The 23,315-nt window shown below is 45.5% G+C and overlaps 1 protein-coding gene across 1 annotated transcript in view; it reads left to right on the top strand.

The window, feature by feature from the left end:
• Positions 1-23,212, top strand: part of LOC116513838 (GRAM domain-containing protein 2B-like) — a 52,123-nt gene extending 28,911 nt beyond the window's left edge. The window contains exons 10-13 of the mRNA XM_032225092.1: positions 1,533-1,604; positions 3,685-3,769; positions 4,471-4,578; positions 21,863-23,212. Coding sequence (XP_032080983.1) covers positions 1,533-1,604; positions 3,685-3,769; positions 4,471-4,578; positions 21,863-21,878 — 281 coding nt within the window. The 3' untranslated portion in view covers positions 21,879-23,212. The remainder of the gene's footprint in view (positions 1-1,532; positions 1,605-3,684; positions 3,770-4,470; positions 4,579-21,862) is intronic.
• The last annotated feature ends 103 nt before the right edge of the window (positions 23,213-23,315 follow it).

Raw genomic sequence — 23,315 nt, 5'->3', positions numbered from 1 at the left:
CCGCTGCAACTAAGTCCGTCCACTTTACTACTGGTGGTCCTCTAATTCTTTTTCTTTCCACCTTTCCCCCCATTATCGCCTCCTGGGAGTTCATATTATGCTAAAAGATCTACAGTAGGTCTTAGCGTAATGTGTCCAAAATATGATATTTGAATTTGGTCCTGTGTCCCTCGGACAAGAACTCTGGATTGATTTTCTCTGCTCTATACGTCATTGTCCGTCTGTTCGTCGTCGTGCCGCCCAGCCCTGTTATCCACAGTATGCTCAGGAGCCTTCTTCAATACTAAAGTTCAGTCCTTTCAGCACTTCCAAGAAGGTTCCACACTCATTTGCACTACTCAGGTGACGCTGAGGTCACAGATAAACCTCCAAGTGGCCTCAGTGATTCTCAGAAAGAATGCTAACGACCAGATGGCTGCAAGGAATATAAATCCTTTCATCCGTCACCCTTCAGGCAGAACTGAAGAAGCTTCTTGGATGAGAAGCAAAACACCTTCAAGGAAAGTCCAGCTGCCTTTTGAAAAAGCACCTTTGGGATAACCATGACCTGGATGACTGAGAATCGCCATAGACACTGAAGTTCAATGCTGTTTCTAGTCTGCTCCTTCAGAGTCCAAGTTTTGCTTCCCTAGATTACCACAGGGAAAACTGCATAATTCTGATCTTTGTAGACATATCATAGCGTTTGAATGGTTTTAATAGATTAACAGAGTTGGAAGGGACCCTATAGGTCATCTAGTCCAAACCCCCCCCCCCCACTCAAGCAGGAGACCCTACACCATTTCTGACAAATGACAATCCGATCTCTCCTTGAAAGTCTCAAGTGATGACGCCCCCACAACTTCCGAAGGCAACTTCTGTTCCATGGGTTGATTGTTCTCACTGTCAGAAAATATCTCCTTCTTTCTAGGTTGAATCTCTCCTTGTTCAGCTTCCATCCATTATTCCTTGTCTGGCCTTCAGGTGCTTTGGAAAATAGCTTGACCCCCTTCCTCTCTGTGGCAGCCCCTCAAATACTGGAAAACTGCTATCATGTCTACCCTGGTCCTTCTCTTCCCTAGACTAGCCATGCACAGTTCCTGCAACTGTTCTTCATATGATTTAGCCTCCAGTCCCCTAATCATCCTGGTTGCTCTTCTCTGCACTTTTTCCAGAGTCTCAACATCTTTTAAATAGTGTGTTGACCAAAACTGGATGCAGTACTCTAGGTGTGGTCTTACTAAGGCTATATAGAGTGGTATTAGTACTTCAATTGATCTTGATTGTATCCTTCTGTTAATGCAATTTAGAATTGCATTGGCTTTTTTGGCTGCTGCAGCACACTATTGGCCCATATTTAGCTGGTTGTCCATGAAGACTTTTCCAAGCCCTTCATGACTACACTATCAAATCTAGTCTGCGGCAAATTTCTTGAGCGTTGGTTCCTTAACCGCTGATCAGGGATTCTAAAAAACACAAACTGCCCACCGCTTTCATTGCCAATTCTCAGGCTGTGTGCTAACTGGGACATGGGCTTGTTTCTTATTTAATAGACGTGGCAGACAGGATCCAGATACCTTATGAAGCATCTTGCGAGCAGCAACAGCCGGTGACAAAACAGCAAAGTAAGTAACCGATCCTTTCAGTTTTGAGATTTGTGAGTTTGGCAAAACTGGTCTGGATTTCTCAGTACGGTGGACAATATTTGAGAAGGAGGGAGAATGTTCCTTTAAAAGAAAAATCTGCCTTCAAGAGCTGCACAGGGTATAGTCATGGCTAAATGATAGGGGTGGACTAAATTGGGGGCAAAGGCCAAAGAAATTTACTAGAAGAAATTCTAGTAAATCAGGTTGCATGGAACTAATAAAGATGGAAGATGCCAATTTTAGATTGTATTTTAAAACAAAAACATTGGCCCACCGAAAATTCAGTGGGTTTGCTATAGAATTTCAGCTACATATGCTTGGGAGATGCAGTGCTATAAAAGATGGATCTCGGCTGCCATCAAGTGAACAAGTTTCTCCCAATTGAACAATAACAACCAAGGGTAGAAAAATACCGACTGCTTTTAGATCACCGTAGTAATAGCAGAAGATCTGCAAATTAGACTAATTCTGTAGATACAGGTAATCCTTGATATCAACTCGCAAAGCATCCCTGGCCTGCTCGTGAGTTGCCATAGGAAAGGGGGGGATGGGAAACCAATGAAATGGCATGGCAACAACAGACAGATCCACATTCCAGATGTACAGTATCTGTCTCAAGGCTGTATCCCAGGGTTACTTACAGCGGTGGGAGGGGAGTGGTCTCTACAACCCAAGAAATTGTCCTCTTGGTGAATGTGATTGATGACACACCCGTGGGTGGGAGTGGGGAAACAGGGTCATGATTGGGGCCGTAAATTACGTGGGGTCAGAGCTGGCTTCACTTGGGTACATGCCGACATGAAGCTCCTAATAAATGACTGGATTTCTTTTGAAGCTTGGCTCGAGGCTCATGATTTAATTAGGGCATTCCTCGGATTCCTGATACTTGACTTATGACCAGAATTGAGCCCAGAATTTCTGTTGCTAAGCAAGGTGGTGGTTAAATGATCCACGCTTGATTTTACAACCTTTTTGATACAGTTAAGCGAATCAGTGCAATTGTTAACTGAATCATGAGATCACTAAGGGGATCTGGCTTCTCTTGTTGACATTGTTTGTCAGAGCTGGCTGGGAAGGTTAGGGTTAATAGTAATGATCACAGGGCCCAGGAGGCTGCAACCCTTGTAAATACATGCTGGTTGCCAAGCACGCAAATTTTTAAAAAAAGTTTAAGTATTACATTCAATCAACCTATGTATTTCTAATAATAATACATGTTTATATTAGGTTGCAGTCTATCATTGTTCAGTTGTATCACATTTTCTCTTATTATTACTTCCATTTTATTACACAAAAATGTATACACTAAAATTCCCCCTTCTCTTATTTCTATCACTTATTCCAGCTTTAAATCATGCCCCCCCTTTATTAAAAGACTTTCCCTTTGCTTCCTATCTAACTTCTAATCATGTCACCTGCCTTAAAAAAAAGCGATAAGCAAAGAGAGAAAGGAGAAGCAAATCAGAATAACAAAAAAGGGGAATTCATCCATCGTCTCTTGCCCACTCCAATACTTTTAATTGCTATGCTTTAAGAGAAAGAGAGGGAAAGGGAGAAGCAAATCAAAACAACAGGAAAAGAAAAAAAATCTATCCATCATCTCTTGCCCGCTTCAATACTTGAGTTGCCATGATTTTTTTTTTACTTGCCTTCCAAATTCCTCTCTTAAATCTTTATCTCTGTCTATGTCTACTTCTTGGATGGTCAATCCAGGTAAACACACAAATTTTGATCACACCACCATGGGAACATGGCCGTGGTTGTAAATGCAAGGACTGGTCATATGTCCCTTTTTTCAGAGCCGTTGTAACTTTGAACAAGGGTAAAAAAATGATTATTCGTTGAGGACTACCTGTATGCCTTGATAAATTAATTCATCTTGCAGTATTTAGCTCTGTTCCTTGAGACGCAGTTTGCAACCCATTTTCTGGGTGTTGTTGTCTTCCAAAACTAAGTGAAATTTCCCAATCCTCCTAATCATCTTATTGCATAGCAAAGAAGGATCTGGTTATCTTTGTCACCATCTTGCAATGAACTGTGATGAACTTTCCTTTGGCAGAGGCAGAGCAGACGCCGAAGTCGGTAGCCACCCAGAGGACTCCACTGTGCCGTTTCAACACAATTATAATCATCTACCTTTTTTTGTGAGTGAACTTTCAAACCCTGTTGCTTGAGGGAGCGGTCGAGGCCATCTAGCCCAACCATCTTCTTGGTGCAGAAATCTAAATGTTCAGATAGAAAACTGCCTAACCTCTTTGTGAACATCCAGCAAAGAAAAGCTCCCCGCCTTACGGCTTAATTGGTTGAACTGTTGAACTGTTATTCAACTAGGAAGCACTTTGTAATATTTAGCTGGAATCTGTTTCCAGCATAACTGGAATATCTCAAGCAATTTCAACCAAACTTGGTACACACATGGAAACTTGGTACACTCTGTGGAAAAAAACACTGTGGGGGGTAAGACACTCCTAACACCCCTCGGGCAGAGTGGTGTTCTGTTAAGATATAACCTGTTGTGCCTTAAAATGGCTTCTACTGTACTGCTGTAAACGGCTTCACAAGGGGGCTCCCTCTGGTAAGGGGAAAATCCAACATTAGAAATTACATTTGGTCCGGAGATTTCCCCCCTATAAATAAATATCTGGGGATCACCGAGTTATCGGCTAGTAGAAGACTAAAAACCAATTTGCTCTCGTCACTATTATTCAAGCTATTTTAGAGTCTGGATCTTGTATGTCTTTTAGTACTACACTACAGCTTTCAAGACTGAGTTAGGAATAATCTCAGATGTTACTTCTTTTCCCAGTGCTGACTTTTAAACAAGCTTTATCTGCATTTCCCGTAGGGTCGTTCTCCTACTTTGTTCTTCGGGCTACATTGGTCTGCGTATCATCCAACTGGAAGAACAGTTGATTTCCATGGGGGCTTGGCCTGAATTGGACCTTCAGCATCAGTGAGTGTTTTGTTTCTTAATTTGTACAAAGTTAGACAATGTTATACACAGCAGCAGTTCCCCAACTTCTGGCTCCACGGACCGGCAGCCTAAGTGATGGCGACAGAATCAGAATAGAGCTGGAAGGGATCTTGGAGATCTTCTAGACCAGTCCCACAATATCTGAAGACAAGCTGTTCCATTGGTTAATTGTCCTCATGTTGGGAAGTTTCTCCTCAATTCCAAGTTATTTATTATTATTATTTCCTTTATTTGTATGCCGCCCTTTTCCCTGGGGGGACTCAGGGCGGCTCACAATTCAAAAAGGGAGGGGGGGAAAGACAAACAGTATTCCAATATGGAAACAATACAACATATTAAAAGAGAGCACAACAGTCACACAATTTGGGTGGGGTTGGAATCTAAACCCCAGGCCAGCCGGGATAGCCAGATCTTCAAAGCGGCGCGGAAGGATTGGAGGGTGGTGAGGGTCCGAATCTCCAAGGGGAGTTCGTTCCAGAGGGTCGGAGCAGCCACCGAGAAGGCTCTCCTCCGGGTAGTTGCCAGTTTGCACTGGCTGGAAGATGGAATTCGGAGGAGGCCTAATCGATGCGATCGGATCGGTCTAGTGGAGGTAATTGGCAGTAGGCGGTCTCTCAAATACCCAGGCCCACTACCATGAAGGCCTTTATAGGTGATAAGTAGCACCTTGAAGCGCACCCGGAGATCGACAGGCAGCCAGTGCAGCTCGCAGAGGATAGGTGTAACGTGGGTGAAGCGAGGTGCACCCACAATCGCTTGCGCGGCCGCATTCTGGACTAGCTGAAGTCGCCGAATGCTCTTCAAGGGCAGCCCCATGTAGAGCACATTGCAGTATTCCAGCCTAGAGGTCACAAGGGCACGAGTGGATCTGGATACTTGAGAGACCGCCTTCTGCCAATTACATCCCTGCGACCAATAAGATCACATAGATTAGGCCTCCTCCGTATACCATCGGCCAGCCAGTGTCGGCTGGCAACTACAAGGAGGAGGGCCTTCTCAGTAGTAGCCCCGACCCTTTGGAACGAGCTCCCCGTAGAGATTCGCACCCTCGCCACCGTCCAGGCCTTCCGCACAGCCTTGAAGAACTGGCTCGCCCGTCAGGCCTGGGGACAAGGATAGTTCCCCTCCCGAATGATGAATGTATGTTGCTTACTATTTTATTATATGTCTTATCTTAATGTCTGTATTCCCCTTCCCCGATTTTATGTGAGCCGCCCTGAGTCCCCTCAGGGAAAAGGGCGGCCTACAAATATTAATAAAATCTACAAATCTACAAATCTACTGTTGTGAGGGCCTCCCGGTTCAGGTAGGGACGCAACTGGTGCACCAGGCGAACCTGGGCAAATGCCCCCCTGGTCACACCTGACAAATGATGTTCGAAGGTCAGCTGTGGAGTTGTTTCTCTCCTTGATTAGTTTCTATCCATTATTTCTTGTCCTCCCCCCCCGCCCATCCCCAATTTGTAATTGCTCCTTTGGAAGTGTGCCATCCAGAACTGGGAATAGTCCAAGAAGTATGACCTGACCAAGGCACAATAGAGTGGGATTGTTCCTAGCTATGCCAAATCTAGACAGCATACTAAAAAGCAGAGACATCACCCTGCCAACAAAAGTGTTTATAGTCAAGGCTATGGTTTTCCCAGTTGCAATGTATGGTTGTGAAGGTTGGACTATAAGAAAGGTTGAACGCCAAAGAATTGAGGCCTTTGAACTATGGTGCTGGAGAAGACTCCTGCGAGTCCCTTGGACTGCAAGGGATTCAAACCGATCAGTCCTAGAGGAGATCAACCCTGGATGCTCTTTAGAAGGCCAGATCCTGAAGAGGAAACTCAAATTCTTTGGCCACCTAATGAGGAGGAAAGACTCACTGGAGAAGAGCCTAATGCTAGGAAAGATGGAGGGCAAAAGAAGAAGGGGACGACAGAGAATGAGGTGGCTGGATGGACTCACTGAAGCAGCAGGCGTGAGCTTAAAAGGACTCCAGAGGAAGGTAGAGGACAGGAAGGCCTGGAGGAACGTTATCCATGGGATCGCGATGGGTCAGACACGACTTTGCAACTAACAACAAATGATCTGGATTCATTGCTCCCAAAATAGCACTTGCCCTTTTAGCAGCTGCATCACGCTGAAGGCTTCTATTCAGTGTCAGGGTTCCAAGTAACAGACCCAAAGCAATCCAAACTCTGAGGCCAGGGTTTCCTCAAAGTATGAATTTATTAAGAATGTGATATTGGCACAGCTGGTGAAACCCCAACTCTGAAGGACCCGGAGTTTTCCCCACCCAAATCAAAACCGCAAGTTCTTGCCCCCCCAGGTAATATAGCAATAGCAGTAGACTTATATACCGCTTCATAGGCCTTTCAGGCCTCTCTAAGCGGTTTACAGAGAGTCAGCATATTGCCCCCAACAATCTGGGTCCTCATTTTACCCACCTCGGAAGGATGGAAGGCTGAGTCAACCCTGAGCCGGTGAGATTTGAACCGCTGACCTGCTGATCTAGCAGTAGCCTGCAGTGCTGCATTTAACCACTGCGCCACCTTGGCTCTAACAGGTCACAAGTTTGTGATCTGTTGGAACACCAAGATCCTTTTCATGTATATTTTGTATGATCAGGTCTCTGCTATTGGATAGTTGAACAGAATAACAGAGTGGGAAGGGACCTTGGAGGTCTTCTAATCCAACCCCCTGCTCAAGCAGGAGACCCTGTACCATTTCAGACATAAGGCTGACCAATCTCTTTAAAAACTCCAGCGATGGAGCTCCCACAACTTCTGGAGGCAAGTTGTTCCACTGGTTAATAGTTCTCGCTGTTCTCCTTTGATCTTCTTAGATCTAGGTTGCTTCTCTCCTTGATTAGGAAATGTCTCCTTAGATCTAGGTTGCTTCTCTCCTTGATTAGTTTACTTGACCTTTTGATTATATTACTTGACTTTTTCCTTTCAGAATAAAATAGAATAGAATTCTTTATTGGTCAAATGTGATTGGACACACCAGGGGTTTGTCTCTGGTGCATAAGTTCTCACTGTACATACAAGCAATTAGTTACAAATCATGGCCACGCTCATAAATACATCCATCATAAATCGTAAGACGCAACTTTCCAACATTTCTCCCAATGAAATTTCACCCTGTTTGTTTTGTCCCACGGTTCAATCCCGCTGAGATGCTTCTGAACCTTCTAAAATGGCATCCACTCCTGGTTTTGTGTCATCTCTAAATAATCATCCTCTTAGTCCCATTATTCAGATCATTAGCAAATATGTTGGAAGTTAAGACAGACTCCTGTGGCATCTTTCTTGACTGGTTTCCAATCTGATGTGGAAGCATTTGTACTGACTCTCTGGGTGTGGTCATTAGCCAGTTATGAATCAGTAGCAGCCTCTAGCCTACATTTTACCATTTTATTCATCAAAGCATCATGAGACACTTGGTGAAATGCTTTGCTGAAATCAAAGTATACTGTGCCCATAGCATTCTCCCTATTAAGCTAATACTATTTCAAAATGGGAGTTAAGATTAATCTGGCATAACTTGTTTGTGACAAACCTTGTTAATTGCTGAGCTCCTTTACAAATGTTCACAAATACACTCATCTAGTGTAGATGTCCAATCTACTGGTTTATAATTTCCCAAATCGTCTCTAGTTTGAAGCCAGGAATAACATTTGTGCTCCTCCAGTAGATTTATCAGAATTTACAGCTGGCAGATCAGTGATTACCTTCAACAGATTGTCATGCCCCCCTCCCTGCCCCCCTTGGAGACTGAATCGGCAGAGGGGCGGCGTCGGAGGAATATGGGGAGGAGCAGGACAAGGCAGCCTAGGGGCCCTCAGGATTGGGGCGGCTTGTTAGCAGGGAGGATGACTGAGAGAGGGCAAGCAGTGGAAATGCGGAGCAACGGAGCTTAGGTGATGAGCAAGGACCGCTCCTTCCTGATTCCCCAGCACGGAGAGTGGAGAGAATGCAGGAACAGCACAGGCCGACCCAACGACTTGGTAGGAGACCACCCCACTCCTCTTCACAAGGCACACCTGGGGACTGAGATTTAAGGAGATGCTGTGGGGAGGGGCGTTTATCGGGAACAACGCTGAATTAGTGGAGTTTTGCATGCCGTTGCAGACGTCTGGCGTTTTCAGGGTTGCTTGCCTGCTTCCTCACTTCGTGGACTCATTGCTTCTTGGACTCTGTACCTTGTTCCTCGCTTTGTGGATTCATTTCCCTGTTCCTTTGCTTTGCTGGACTGCTCGCAGCCAGAGGTTGCTGTGTGTGGGTGTGAGTGTGCGTTGCTCTGGGACTTGCCATGAACATGGGAGCATTTGGGGGAAAGTTGGAGCATTAAAGGGGAGTTAGAACTCTCCGCTGGCTGCGTGGCCTTTGTGTCTTATCCCGGGTCATCACACAGATCCTTCAGTACCCGCCTGTTGTGGCCCAGCAGGAGCCGTTGGAGCTGCCGATAGTCTCCAATAGTGAGGAAACCTATGAGTCGGCTAAGGAAGATGTGGAGGACCCTGGGCAGGGTTCCGACTCAGAGCAGGGACCAGAGAGGCTGGTTGGCCACCAGGAGGCGCCTGAGGCATAGAGCAGTGGGGAAGATCAAAGGGAGTTTGTCCCTGATGCCAGGCAACGTAGGGCGGAGAAACGGAGGCAGCAGTCACGGAGACAGACTCATAAGAGATAATCAAGCCCAGGTGGTTGTGGCTTGGCCCCTCCTAAGAGAGTATATAAGAAGAGACTTTGGGAGGAGTCCTTTTGCAGGACACAACCATTCATAGTAATCTGGAGAACTCCTTGTCTGGTCTGCCTTGTGTTCCCGTGTCTGTTGGAGTCTGGGTTGATGCCACCTTCCCACCAGTGAGTCGTGTTTTGGCTTTCAGCCAATAGGATTATAATTGCTGTGAATAAAGAGTGGCAAACAGTTAAGCCTGTGTCTGCGTTCATTACCGGACGGAGGGGGGCCAGAACACCTGCCTAGATAATGTTTGTTTATATACTGGATGATTCTGAGTTTCTGAACTTGTGCATTTTTGCCACAGATGTTCAGTGAATCCCTGCAGTTAAGTTAGTAACATGGTGACTCTACCTTCCCCATTGACTTCGTTCGTCAGAAGATCGCAAAAGGTAATCACGTGACCAGGGACGCTGCAACCATCATAAAAAAAATGCCAGTTGCCAAGTATTTGAATTTTAATCACATGACCACAGGAGATGCTACAAGAGTTCTAAGTGTAAAAAACAATCCTGAGTCCTTTTGTAAAACTTGTAATTTCAAACAGTCGGTGGCTCAGTGACTAAAAATTGAGCTTGTCGATCAGAAAGGTCGGCGGTTCAGTGGTTCGAATCCCTAGTTCCACATAAAACCGTGACCCCTCATTACTTGCCCCAGCTTCTGCCAACCTAACAGTTCAAAAGCATGTAAAAATGTAAGTAGAAAAAATAGGGACCACCTTTGGTGGGAAGGTAACAGCGTTCCGTGCACCTTCGATATTTAGTCATGCCAGCCATATGACCAGGGAGACATTTTCGGACAGCGCTGGCTCTCCAGCTTTGAGCCAGCCGCCTAGAGTCGGGGACGACTAGCACACATGTGCGAGGGGAACCTTCCCCTTAAACCAATGGTTGTAATTCGAGGATTACCTGTATTGTCTATGATCCCAGACGCTGTTCTGAAATAGCTCTTTGTGTTAAGAGAAAGACGCTGCTACTGCTTGCTCTCCATTCCTTTAATTGTTGAATGGTTTCCTCAAGGAAAATGTTCTTATTTCCTTGAAGGAAGAAATTAATTAATTCTTCCTTTAAAGCAGAGCTGGCTGGAGAATTCTGGGAGTTGAAGTCCACAAGTCTTAAAGTTGCCAAGTTTGGGAACCACTGCTTTAAAGAAATCAGATGACCATGAGTTTTGTGGGCGGTAACACCTTCTCTTAGCCACCTTCAACATAGTTTCCATCACCTTCAGCTAGCTCTCGTTATATAACTATTGGCAGAGAGGCATCTTCTCTGATTTGTGTGACAAGGAGAGCTTAAGATAGCCAGGAATGAAGACAGGCTCCATATTGCATAAACTTGGCACAGGAGAGCAAAACCATCCTCTCTCGTTTCGAAATGTGCCTCTCTCTAGCCATCTCCATCTGTCCCCTAAGTACAATCTTTATCCTTAAGCCATCCCTATAGCTAAAGTTTCTTCTCCAGGGGGTTCCTTCTCCAATTCCTCCTTCAAATTTGAGGCAATTACAGGCAATCCCCAATTTAAAATCATTTGTTTAGCAACCATTCAAAGTTACAACTTTTTTTACACTGAAAGAAAAATTAGTTATGACCGGTCCTTGCACTTATGACCATGGCAGCATCCCCAGGATCGTGTGATTAAATTTCAGGCGAAAGATTTGTACGATCTGAAGAGAAACCAGAATATAATTTCAGACACTTGGCAACCAGCCTGCATTTAGAACAGCTGGCAGCATCCTGGGGTCATCCAGTCACCATTGGTGACCCTCCAGCTGGCTTCTAACAAGCAAAGTCAGTGGAGGAATTTTACAGATTTGGTTATCGATAGCCAGATTCTGTCTGGGTTCCAAGTAACTCCCCCAACGAAAGAGGACTCTGAGGCTTGAAGTTCCTCAAAGTTCCATTTTATTAGAGATGTCACATTGGCACATCTGGGAAAACCCAAATCTGAAAGCTTCCAGGGTTTCCCCACCCAAACGAAAGTCTGAGCCCCTGCCCCAGCACCCTCTTGTCTATCACATGGTCCAATCAAACACCGTCCCAACTGGAGATGCCTCAGTCATACCACTCCAGGTGCAGGGCAGGACGTCCTTGACTCTCTGAGAAAGGAACGCTATTTTGACTATATATCTCCTGTTGTGGCCCGGCAGGAGCCGTTGGAGCTGCCGCCAGACTCCAACAGCAAGGGGTCTTATGAGTCGGCCTTGGAGGAGGTGGAGGACCCTGGACAAGGTGTCGACTCCGAGCAGGGCGAGGAGAGACTGGTTGGCCACCAGGTGGCGGCAGAGCATTGGATCAAAGGGAATGTTCAGGAAAACATTTGGGTGTTGTTTCAGGACGTGACCCGTCAAAAGCGCGTTCCACAAAAGCGCGGTCGACGAAATCGCGTATGTGACGTCATCACAACGCGACGAAAAAGATCGAAAAATTGAAATAAAAATAAAATTAAAGCACGCCGATTCACATAAAGGTAAGGGTTAGGTTTAGGGTTAGGGTTAGGGTTAGGTTAAGGGTTAGGGTTAGGGTTAGGGTTAGAGCGTTAGCGTTACATTTAGCGTTAGGTTAAGGGTTAGTGTTAGGTTTTTCGTTACGTTAAGGGTTAGGTTTAGGGTTAGGTTTAGGGTTAGGTTAAGGGTTAGGTTTAGGGTTAGGGTTAGGTTCGGGGGGTTAGGGTAAGGTTTTCGCTTTATTTTTACATTTTTCGATCTTTTTCGATCTTTTTTGTCGCTCTGTGATGACGTCACATACGCGCTTTCGTCGACCGCGATTTTGTCGTCCGCGGTTTTGTGGTAGAACCGTTTCAGGATGCATGCAGGCAAAGGGCTACTCGATGGAAAGAACATCAGAGTAACTATAGGAGGTGATTACGAGCAGCTGATGCTGATTAAGATCCTCTCCTGATTATAAAAGGGACTGTTTGTGCCACACCCTGGTTGCAGGAGTCAATGTTCTCGTTCACGTTCATGATTCAGAGAAACCAACTTGGAGAAGTGGTTTGCTGTGAGAGTTTGTTTTTGCATTTGCTGCCTAACTTGCTGCCAGAATGCTTATCTCTGTTTATTTTGGGCTTGCAGCCAACAAGAACTGATTAAAACATTCTTTCGTACCTCTGAGTTGGCTTTTGTTCCTGAACAGAGAAGGGGGGGGTCAGAACAATCTCCCATACTCCATATGATCCTCTCCCATTTCCCCACAGCAGTAAATCTGGCAGGCCTGCAGGCCCAATGCAAAAGATGGCTTCCAGGCCTGATAGATTCACTTAGCAGTTGCAGTTATTCAATGAACAACCATGAACCAAAAAGGCTAGAAAATCAGGAGTGACTCACTTAACAACCTCCTTGCTTAGCAATGGAAACTCCTATCTCAATTGCGGTCGTAAGGGGCCTAAGACAACTGGCCCTACCCAACTGGCCACAGACCAACTCACCGTGGCCAAGATGCCACAGAACAACTCACCATGGGACAATTCAATGCTGTATTAATAGTTTCATTCAAGTACTTTTATTATTGGCGACATTTTCATCAAAATTAGTGTAACTTTTATTTCTGGATTGACATTGATGGCTATGGTTCCGTCAAAATGTAACTTAGCTTTTGCATTTGTTGAATCGCCCCATGGTGAGTTGGCCACAGCACGTTGGCCGCAGCAAATTGTCCTATTCCGGTGGTAAGTCGAGGATTACCTGTATACACAGAAATAAGTCCCATTGAAGCCCACAACTTTTTCCCAGTGCTGAACGTAGTTGTAATCCTAAACTTCAACTCTTGACATTCCTCAGCATTGAAGATGCCAGTTTAACTTCTTGGAAACTGGTTTTTAACAACATCTAGAGGGCTGCATAGAGATGGGTCTGCACTCCAATACTTAGCAACCACAAGTGGTATTCAGCAGGTTCTGACCAGTTCTGGAGAACCGGTAGTGGAAATTTTGAGCAGTTCGGAGAAGCAGTAAATACCACCTCTGACTGGGCCCGCCCCCATTTATTCTCTGCCTCCCGAGTCCCAGTTGATTGGGAGGAAATGGGGATTTTGCTGTAACCTTTCCCTGCCACGCCCACCAAGCCATGCCCACAGAACCGGTAGTAAAAAATTTTGAATCCCACTACTATTAGCAACGCTATTCTAGCAGAAGCAGAGAGTCAATATATTATAAAGTTAATTCTGTCAAAAAAAGTGCATCAGATGTGTCCATAAGGGAGTGGGTGAGGTTCAAAAAAGTCAAAATGGCAGCTGTGAGTGTCTGACTGATGCCCCCTCCTTTTGTGTGATCTATGGAAAAAGGAAGGGGGCTTTGATTGTGTAGTTGTGGTGGCAATCTTGACTTTTTTTATCCTCCTCCCTCTTGGATGCCTGCGAAGTATACAATTAATCAATCAATGCAATCAGGGACCAGACTACAAAAAATGTCACGTACATTTAAGTGTTTCTTAAATGAAGTGACATTAATTGATGAATTAATTAGTGGGAAATCCACTTCCCATGGATTTAATAACGTTTCTGTGCTTTAAATCAGCCTAAACTTTGAGAGCAGTTCGGGGGTGTCGTGTATGTGTGTGGCAGGATTATGTGGCTGCAGTTTTTGCAACTGATTTAAGGAGTTTATTCCCAAATGACAGCAAATGTTTAGGAGAATATTTATCGGCCGGCCTCCCTAGATAAACCAAGCCATGAAATCAATTCCACAGGATGGATAAACCTACCTTTATTGAATAGCGCTATAATAATAACAGCATCTTGAAAGTCTGATGATGCTGTATCCGTTCCTCTTATAGTTCAGTGAATTAGGGTGTTGTTTGTCTGAGCTGCTTCTGAACATTATAAAAGGCCTTAGGCCCCTTTTGTCTAGGCCAAAGGTGTCAAATTGGATTTCATCGAGGGCCGGATCAGCATTGTAGTTCTCCTCCACAGGCTGGGGGATGGGAGGGGGCAGGGAGCAGGTAGGAGATGAGACGGACGCCTCCTGCAGCATTTTGCCGTCAAAAACGGGGCGGGGGGGGGCACAGCTCTTTGTTTTCAGCCCCCCCCAGCCTCCAGCAGCACTCTGCCAGCCAAAAACGGGCCGCGCGGAGGAGACAAAATACTTCTCATCCAATTTGAAACCTTATGTCTGTGGTGGCGAGCCTATAGCACGGATGCCGCAGGTGGCACATGGAGCCCTCTCTGCGGGCACGCGAGCCATCGCCCCAGCTCAGCTCCACTGCGCATGAATGTGTGCCACCCGCCAACCAGCTGATTTTCTGGCCTCCACCGCTTATGTGGGAGATGTGTGTATATACGTAGGGGGTGGGGGGGTCACACACGCATGCGGGGGTCGCACACACATGTGCGGGGAGTGTCCCCCCCACCCTGTTTTTGGTCCCAGCAGGCTTCGGGGAGGTCTGCTGGACCCAAAACAGGCCACGGGGATGTGGCGCTCCCTCCATGCCCCATTTTTGGTCTCGGGAAGCTTCAAGGAGGGCCGAGGTAGCGCAGTGGTTAAATGCAGCACTGCAGGCTACTTCAGCTGACTGCAGTTCTGCAGTTCGGCTGTTCAAATCTCACCGGTTCAGGATTGACTCAGCCTTCCATCCTTCCGAGGTGGGTAAAATGAGGACCCGGATTGTTGTTGGGGGCAATATGCTGACTCTGTAAACCGCTTAGAGAGGGCTGAAAGCCCTATGAAGCGGTATATAAGTCTAACTGCTATTGCTATTGCTAAGGAGGCCTGCTGGGCTCAAAACAGGGCATGGGTAGGGTTCAGGGGTGGGTTTCAACCGGTTCGCGGCGGTCCCTGCGATCTGGTTGGTCGCCGAACCCGGAAGTAAGTAACTTCCGGGAACGGCGAAGATTCCCCCCCCCCCGCGCCCGCGCGCGCCCGCACCCGCTCCTTACCCGGTTTTGCCGAATTCTGCGCTTCCACGCATGCGCAGGACGCATACAGCGCCTGCGCGATCCTCCAGGAGCAGCTGGAGCATCGCACAGACGCTAGTATGCATGCGCGCGCCGCGCACGTGCATGCGCATGCCGCGCGCGTGCGCGATGACGCCGCCGGCCTCGTTCCAACCGAACCGGTTGGAACGGGGCGAGAAACCCACCCCTGGTAGGGTTACACGTGCATGCATGAGGGGGCAGGGTACCGAGGGTGGGTCATGCGTACATTGCATTATGGATGTGGGCACGTGTATGCGTGCTGTTGCGCATGTGCACTTGTGCTTTTAGCACATGAGGACAAAAAGTTTAGCCATCACTGCCCTATGTCAACTGAGCAGAAGTAAGCCGTTAAGAAATGTAACCTTTCTTTCCTGGTTCTTCTCTAGTTTTTAATTTTGGGAAGTCTAGAAATCTCAAAAGCCATTAAAGCTGAGAAATACTGCCCTACAATTCCAGAATAAATGCCAACAGCCACCACTGTATTGTAGCTTTTTTTGGAACGGGGTTTGAAAAGGGGTTTTAGAAGTCAGCTTTCTTCAACCTGCGGGACAAACATAGAAACTAAGAGAAAACTGGAGCATCAAAGGCTTAGGTTACCATCTTCCCCCAACTACTTGAAGGCAGAATTGCACCAGAATGTGGGGAAATGCAAAGGCTGGTCCTTATGCAATCTGACTTTTGTGCAAAAGTATCTGTTGGCACCTGTACCACTTGCTGGTTTTGCTCGAATTCATTTCACCTTGTTCCACTTGGCAGCTGCGCTAGTTACCTGGGATATGCAACATCCAAGCCACCATCTCAACCTGCAGCAGTTTGGCTGTTTCAGGAAAGGATCCTGAGTTTCATTCTACTTCACCTAGCTTGCTGAAGCGTCTCAGTTCTTTAAATTGGGCTTGGCTTAAATAGGAAGGTTCAAAATCCATTGAAGACTCTTGGGTGCCTATGTTTGCAGGTCACGCGCCCTGGGGCCCTGTCTACAGTTTTACAAGCGTTAGCAAGTAGATAGTGGAAAGATTAAAACGATAATAGATTGCACCAGAGATGCTTGGCAAAATCTGTAGCCAATCCACCCTTCTTGGGAATTGAACTTACCTGGCCTTGTAGCAGCTTCTCTCCTGAATGTAGAAGAGCCTCCCTTTTCTACTGCAGTCTTTCTTGCAGAAATAACAAAATACTAGGGGCTAGGGGCAGGGTGGGATGGGTACTGTGACTGAGAAGGGAGAACAGTTATATATACAGGTAGTCCTTGGCTTATGACCACAATTCAAAATCAGAATCAGAATAGAGCTGGAAGGGACCTTGAAGGTCATCTAATCCAGCCCCCCCCCTCCCCTGCTCAAGTAGGAGATCCTATACCAGTGATGGCAAATCTTTTTGCCATCACGTGCCAAAAGGAGGGGGAGCACGGGGGGGGGGTCATGCACGTGCATGCCCACACTCATAATTCCATGCGCCTTCCCCCTGCGTATGTGTGCGCCCCCCCACGCTCCCCCTGCTTTTGGCACGCGATGGCACGGTGGACCGTTTTTTCGCCCTCCCAAGGCTCCAGATCCTTTCTAGGAACCTGGGGAGGGCAAAAAAGACCTTCCCCAATGCCCTGGAGGCCAATAACATCCCACTTACCGACTTCCGGTCAGACTGGAAGGCCCGTTTTTTGTTCTTCCCAGACACCGGAGCCTTTCTAGGAGCCTGGGGAGGGCGAAAACCACAGGCTGAAAACAGCCTGTTTCCCAACTTCTAGTGGTCCCAGAAGGCCCGCCGGAGCTGACCTTGTGTGCCCACCAATATGGCTTTGCATGCCACCTGTGGCACACATGCCATAGGTTCGCCATCACAGTCCTACACCATTTCAAACAAGTGACGGTCCAGTCTCTTCTTAAAAACCTCCAGTGGTGGAGCACCTAACAATGTATGAAGTCAAGCTCTTCCACCGGTTGATTGTCCTGACTGTTAGGAAGTGTCTCCTTAATTCCAGATTGCTTCTCTTCTTGATTAGTTTCCATCCATCATTTCTTGTCCTGCCTTCTGGTGCTTTGGAAACTAAGTCTACCCCCTCTTCTTTGTGGCAGCTGTTCAAATACTGGAATACTGCTATCATGTCATGTCCCCCACTAATCCTTTTTTTCTTCACTAGCCAAAATCAAATCCTGCATTCTTTTTTCATATGTTTTAGTCTCCAGGCCTTTAATCGTCTTAGTTGCTCTGCACATTTTCCAAAGTCTCAATTTGAAACAAAAGTCTCAATTGAAACTCAAAATTTCCATTGCTTAATAAGACAGTTGTTAAGTGAGTTTCTTTCCATATTTGCTAAGTGTATCCCTGCAGTTGTTAAGTTAGTAACACGGTTGTTAAGTGAATCTGCCTTCCCCGTTGACTTTACTTGTCAGGTGGTTGCAAAAAGTGATCAAGCGACCCCAGGTAAATCGTCGTAAATACATGTCACCGTCGTAAATACATACAGTTGCCAAAGGCCCGAATTTTGATCACTTGACCACGGGGATGTTGCAAAGTGTGAAAAGCAGTCACGAGTGACTTTTTTCAATGCGTTGTACCTTTGAATAGTCACTTAAAAAATGGTTGTAAGTCAAGGAGTACCTGAAGTTCATTTTAGCAGGCAATATTTGTAGCTCAGGGTTGAACCATAGAGTTCTTGATGTTCTTTGAGTTTGGCTGTTTTGCTTACAAGGGCATTGATCAAGTTACCTACTCAAGCTCTGACTGGATGGTGGGGAATGGAAGGGTTTATACTCCCTGTAGACCGCTGGACATTTGCATTCTTTTAGCGAGTGGTTAAATGTTGGTAGATGTCCACGCGCCTGAAGAAGCTTCTTGGATGAGAAGTAAAACATCTTCAAAGAACAACCAGAAAGTCCAGTTGCCTCTTGAAAAGTGTTCTGACCTAGGTTTCCCCAAAAAGCATGAAGCAGATTCCTGGTCCCAGGAAAACCCTTTTTATGAAGCGAATGTGAATTCCTCACATTCACATTCAGCAAAGGCCTGGTAAACAGCCTTTCAAAGGTGAAGTTATGACCACAGACCTTATCTAGCTTGGAAGATTTCCAGGTAAATATTTCCCAAATGCAGTGCAGTGCAAGGAAAGAGTTGGCAGAGAGTCTCTGGGATTCACAGACAGATCTTCACACTCCTGAAATGAATGAATGAATGAACAAACGAATTGTTTCCTGCAAAAGCCCACTCTACTTTCACTCCTCTTTTGTTTCCTATGGGAGGGTCCATCTACCATCCACCTGTGGCTTGACTCCCAAGTTGACCCTGATTTCTGAGCTGTTCTTTTCTTCTGGCAGCTCTGTGCATGCGCCCACTGGGAACAGGCTCCAGCTGTTCCTCTGCCTCACTGCTGTCTAGCTCCGAAGGCACCTGAGAACTGCCAGAAGGCCTTGGCCCCATCTCTGCCTCCAATGCAGAGCCCTCATCTGAATCTTCCCCAGACCCCAGGACTGGGCCATGTTCCTCCCCAACCTCCTCACTGTCCGAGTCTGCTGCCAGCTCCACTGGCGGGCCACAACACTAAGCACTTTTGGGAGAAACATGACCTGGATGACTGAGAATCTCCATAGAGATTTCAGGACTCCATAATTCACTTTTTGACCAGTGTTTGTATTTGGGTGGCAGGGAGGAAGTTGAATGCTGTGGCAATAAAGTGCTTAATTGCATGTGAAATAAAAACAAGAGATAAGAATAAATGGCTGCTCAATTAATATAGACTACATATATATATATATATATCAAAGGGAGTGACCAGCGTTAAAGAAATATATTGTGAGGGTTGGGTCACCTACAGATAATGATTGTTAAGTTGCAAACCAATTACATGAAGGAAAGGAACTACACGGGTAAGGGAGAAAGGAGAACATCAAGTAAGTTGTGGCTGGATGGAGTTGATGAAATCTTCAGAGAGAGAAAGGACCAACAGAATATAGAAAATATAGAAAAATATATAGAAAAATACTTCCAACTGTGACTTTTGAGTTGCTCCACAAGAAAGAATCTTTCTATGGAGCAATGCCTTCCCACTCCTTGGGGAAGTTGATTTCACATAGTGGCTTAGAAGGGGGAAAAAATATTTATATTTGGGTTGTTAAAAAACAGCTTACAAAATCCCGTTGCTTCTGGTTGTTTTAATGCTGCTGCTCTTACTGCAAGTTGGATAATGCCAGCTGCTGTCTCAATTTCTCTCAGTGACTCAGTAGCTGTCTTTCTTCTTTTCTGTCTAGACACGCTCTTCTGGTTCCTTGGGGCAATAGTTGCAACATTCAAAGGATGCGGCTGCTACTTTTCCTCCCTAATCACATAACCCCCCCAAAATAAAACAACAACAAAGTGTAACGATTCATTTACTGCCATGGATGGCTAAAAGCGTAACAGTTACATTGGGCCTTCCGGGCTGCCACATTCAATGCTGTGGGAAAATGAGAGGGGGGGGGGATTATATGGCGTATGGGAGATATATAGGTTGTAGGTAGGTTAAGTTTATTTATAGGCCGCCCTTTTCCCTGAGGGGACTCAGGGCGGCTTACAACTTATATAGGAAGGGGAAACATACAAAGACATATAGGACAATACATAATTAAAAGAGTAAAGCAACATTCATTCAACATTCGGGCGGGGATGGAATATAATCTTTAACCCCAGGCCTGACGGGATAGCCAGGTCTTAAGGGCTGTGCGGAAGGTCTGGAGGGTGGTGAGAGTACGAATCTCCACGGGGAGATCGTTCCAAAGGGTCGGAGCTGCTACTGAAAAGGCTCTCCTCCGCGTAGTTGCCAGTCGACACTGACTGGCAGATGGAACTCGGAGGAGGCCCAATCTATGCGATCTAATGGGTCGTGAGGAGGTAATTGGCAGGAGGCGGTCTCTCAAGTATAGTCATATAGTCATAACAACATTCCTTTCTCAGAGTGTCAAGGACATTTTGCCCTGCATCTTGAGTGGTGTGACTGGGAGGAGTCTCCAGTTGGGACGGTGCCTGATTGGGTCATGTGACGGACATGTGGGTGCTGGGCAGGGACTTGGGACTTTCCTTTGGGTGGGGGAAACCTGGGAGCTTTCAGATCCGGGTTTTCCCAGATGTGCCAATATGACATCTCTAATAAAATGGAACTTTGAGGAACTTCAAGCCACTCTTTTGTTGGGGTGTTACTTGGAACCCTGATAGTAACTTGAATCTGGTTGTGGACAGTGGGAAAAATGTCTTGCGTTGTGCATTTAATGACTGACAGTCCATTTTGTTCTGTGCTCATCTGTGTTAGAACCGACCTGAAATTATTTACACAATATATTTAAATGAATCAATGCAGTTATTGCATTGCACAAATCTACTAATCCAGTGAATTAACCTTGGCAACTCGTCCGAGATAGCTTCGTTTGGGCCCAAACATCTGAGCCTAAGCTATTTGAACTCAGCAAACACAATTTTCAAATGTACAGATATACAGGTGGGCCTCAGCTTACGATGACAATTGGGCCCCAAATTTCTGTTAAGTGAAATATTTGTTAAGTGAGCTTTGCCCCATTTTACAGCTTTTCTTGCCACAGTTGTTAAGTGTATCACTGCAGTTGACAAGTTAGTAATTAACTTAATAGTAATTAAGTGAATCTGGCTTCCCCGTTGACTTTGCTTGTCAGAAGATCACAAAAGGGGATCACATGACCCCGTGACATCACAACCGTCATAAGATTGAACCAGTTGCCAACCATCTGAATTATGATCACATGTGATCATGGGGACGCTGCAAAAGTCGTAACTCTGCAAAACGGTCGTAAGTTATATTTTTCAGTGCTGTTGTAACGTTGAACAGTCATTAAATGAACTGTTGTAAGTTGAGAATTACCTGTACACACGGTAATTCTCTGTGCTACACTCTACACACGGATGTAGAGTGACTGCCTGACCCTTGAATCCCATCCTGAAATGCAGCCACACAAAAAGATGCTAAATCTCTGAAATGTTTTAAACAATTTTTTTTAAAAAACGTAGGCCAAAAATGAGCTCTTTCTTTTTTCCATCCATTTTGGCTCCCAACATTTCCCTGTCAAAGAAGATGATAAAGGTGAAACACCTGTCTTTTAAGGGGATTGGGTGTGAAAAACTCCCTACCTTTTCCTCTTCCTCTGACTTTTTTTTAAAAGGCTAGAGAAGGTATGATTTATCATCTTTGCTGTTGTTAGTTGCAAAGTCATGTCCTACCCACCGCAACCCCATGGACAACGTTCCTCCAGGCCTTCCTGTCCTCTATCATCCTCTGGAGTCCATTTAAGCTCACAGAGACTGCTTTGGTGACTCCATCCAACCATCTCGTTCTCTGTCGTCCCCTTCTTCTTTTGCCCTCCATCTTTCCCAACATTAGGCTCTTCTCCAGTGAGTCCTTCCTTCTCATCAGGTGGCCAAAGTATCATCTTACACCCATGTAATATTTTTCCATGCATATATTTGGTATCACTGTCTTATCCTGGATGTCTGTCGTACAAAAATAAGTATTTTTAAAAAGTCACTTGACGCAATATGTTACCCTTAGTCTAATAAAAGATTTCATCACCCCTCTTGAGCTGGAAAAGGTGCCCATGGTCTTTACTATCTATTCTTCTTACATTTTTTATTTTTTCTTCCATTTAGATATAAGGCAAGCTGAGAAACCACCGTGTTCCAGGCATCTGTGCAAGGTGATGCGGAAACTGACATTTCTGTGACGGCTGTTCTTGCTGATCACAATTTAAATTGGGCACAGAACTTTCCTTAGGCCTTCAGTTGTCAAGCTCAACTACGCAAGACCCACAACATCGATTCTGTTTGAAGGTTATTCCCCCCACCAACTTCTCTGGAAATAGAGGGGGGTTTCCCCCAAGAAGTAGAGAATGACTTTTAAAGGGTTCCTGTGCACCATGCAAGATTTGGAGACTGGCCCGCTATGGATCTATCGTGTGCCTTGAAAAGCCAACATTTAGTAACTTTTTTACTCCTAACATTTCTGGGTAAAAGAAGATGGGAAAAGTGAAACACCTCTCTTTTAGTTTGTGTGTGTGGGGGGGGGGGGAAAACACCTTTCCCCCTTCCTCTTTTTTTTTTAAAGGCCAATGAAGGTATGTTTTGTCTTCTTGCACCAGCGGTGGTCTTCAGCCGATTCGGATTGGTTTGGGTGAACTGGTAGTGACGATCTGAAGGTGGGCAGGCCCGGCTCTATGCCATCCTAGTTAGCCAAGTTTTCTAAGCCGCACGCATGTGTGCAAACCATGCGCGTGAGCAAAGCGCATGCGCAGGGGGTGCATATGCACAGTTTTGGTGCGCAATGAACCGGTGGTAAAATTATGTGAAACCCAGCTCTGTCTTGTGCCCACATAATATTTTTGTAATTAGCATAAGGGAGTAGTTTAAGAGGATTATGCTTTCACACAGCTTTACTGTTGACGCTACCTACAAAGTTCAGAATATTGGGGTGTTATTAATTTTTAAACAAAATAACTGTGGAGCCTCCATGTTCAAATGTGATCTACCACCAGGTAGAAACTGTTAAGAGCTGAGCAGGGAAAGGGCTGGCCCTTCAAATCCTGCTTGAGGTAACCTGCTGGCATTTCAGATGGAGAAGAATGGATGTGGACCTCTGAGTTCTACGTTCAGTTGAAAATCTATTAAAGATTGTTTTAAAACTCCAAGGTTTTTCCCCTCTCCCTTTCCCTTCCCTTCCCCCACACCCAGACCAGCATTTTCAGGGACAAATTGGATTTTGACTCAGGAACAGATATCTTATTTTTAAAATATCATCCGTTTGGGCATAAATTAAATCCAGTTATTTATAACGCAAAGTAGCATTTCTCTTTTATTAAACTTGCTGGAATACATTGTGTGAATAGCATTATGTTAAACAAATGAGATGGACACCCTTAACGCATGTTATTTCTCTCATTTTACATCAATGTCTACATTGTGCAGCTGAAGTCATTATTGGCATATTTCTTTCTTTTTTCTCCTTTAAATCTCAGTGTGGTTTAGAATTACTCTTAAAACACATACAATTTCAGGCAGAGAGATAAAGTGCCAATCGTTTTAACATATAAAATAATAAATATGACAT

The sequence above is a fragment of the Thamnophis elegans genome, chromosome 1 (assembly GCF_009769535.1).
Source record: "Thamnophis elegans isolate rThaEle1 chromosome 1, rThaEle1.pri, whole genome shotgun sequence".
In the NCBI taxonomy this organism is placed as follows: domain Eukaryota; kingdom Metazoa; phylum Chordata; class Lepidosauria; order Squamata; family Colubridae; genus Thamnophis; species Thamnophis elegans.
This window is presented reverse-complemented; position numbering and strand designations above follow the sequence as displayed.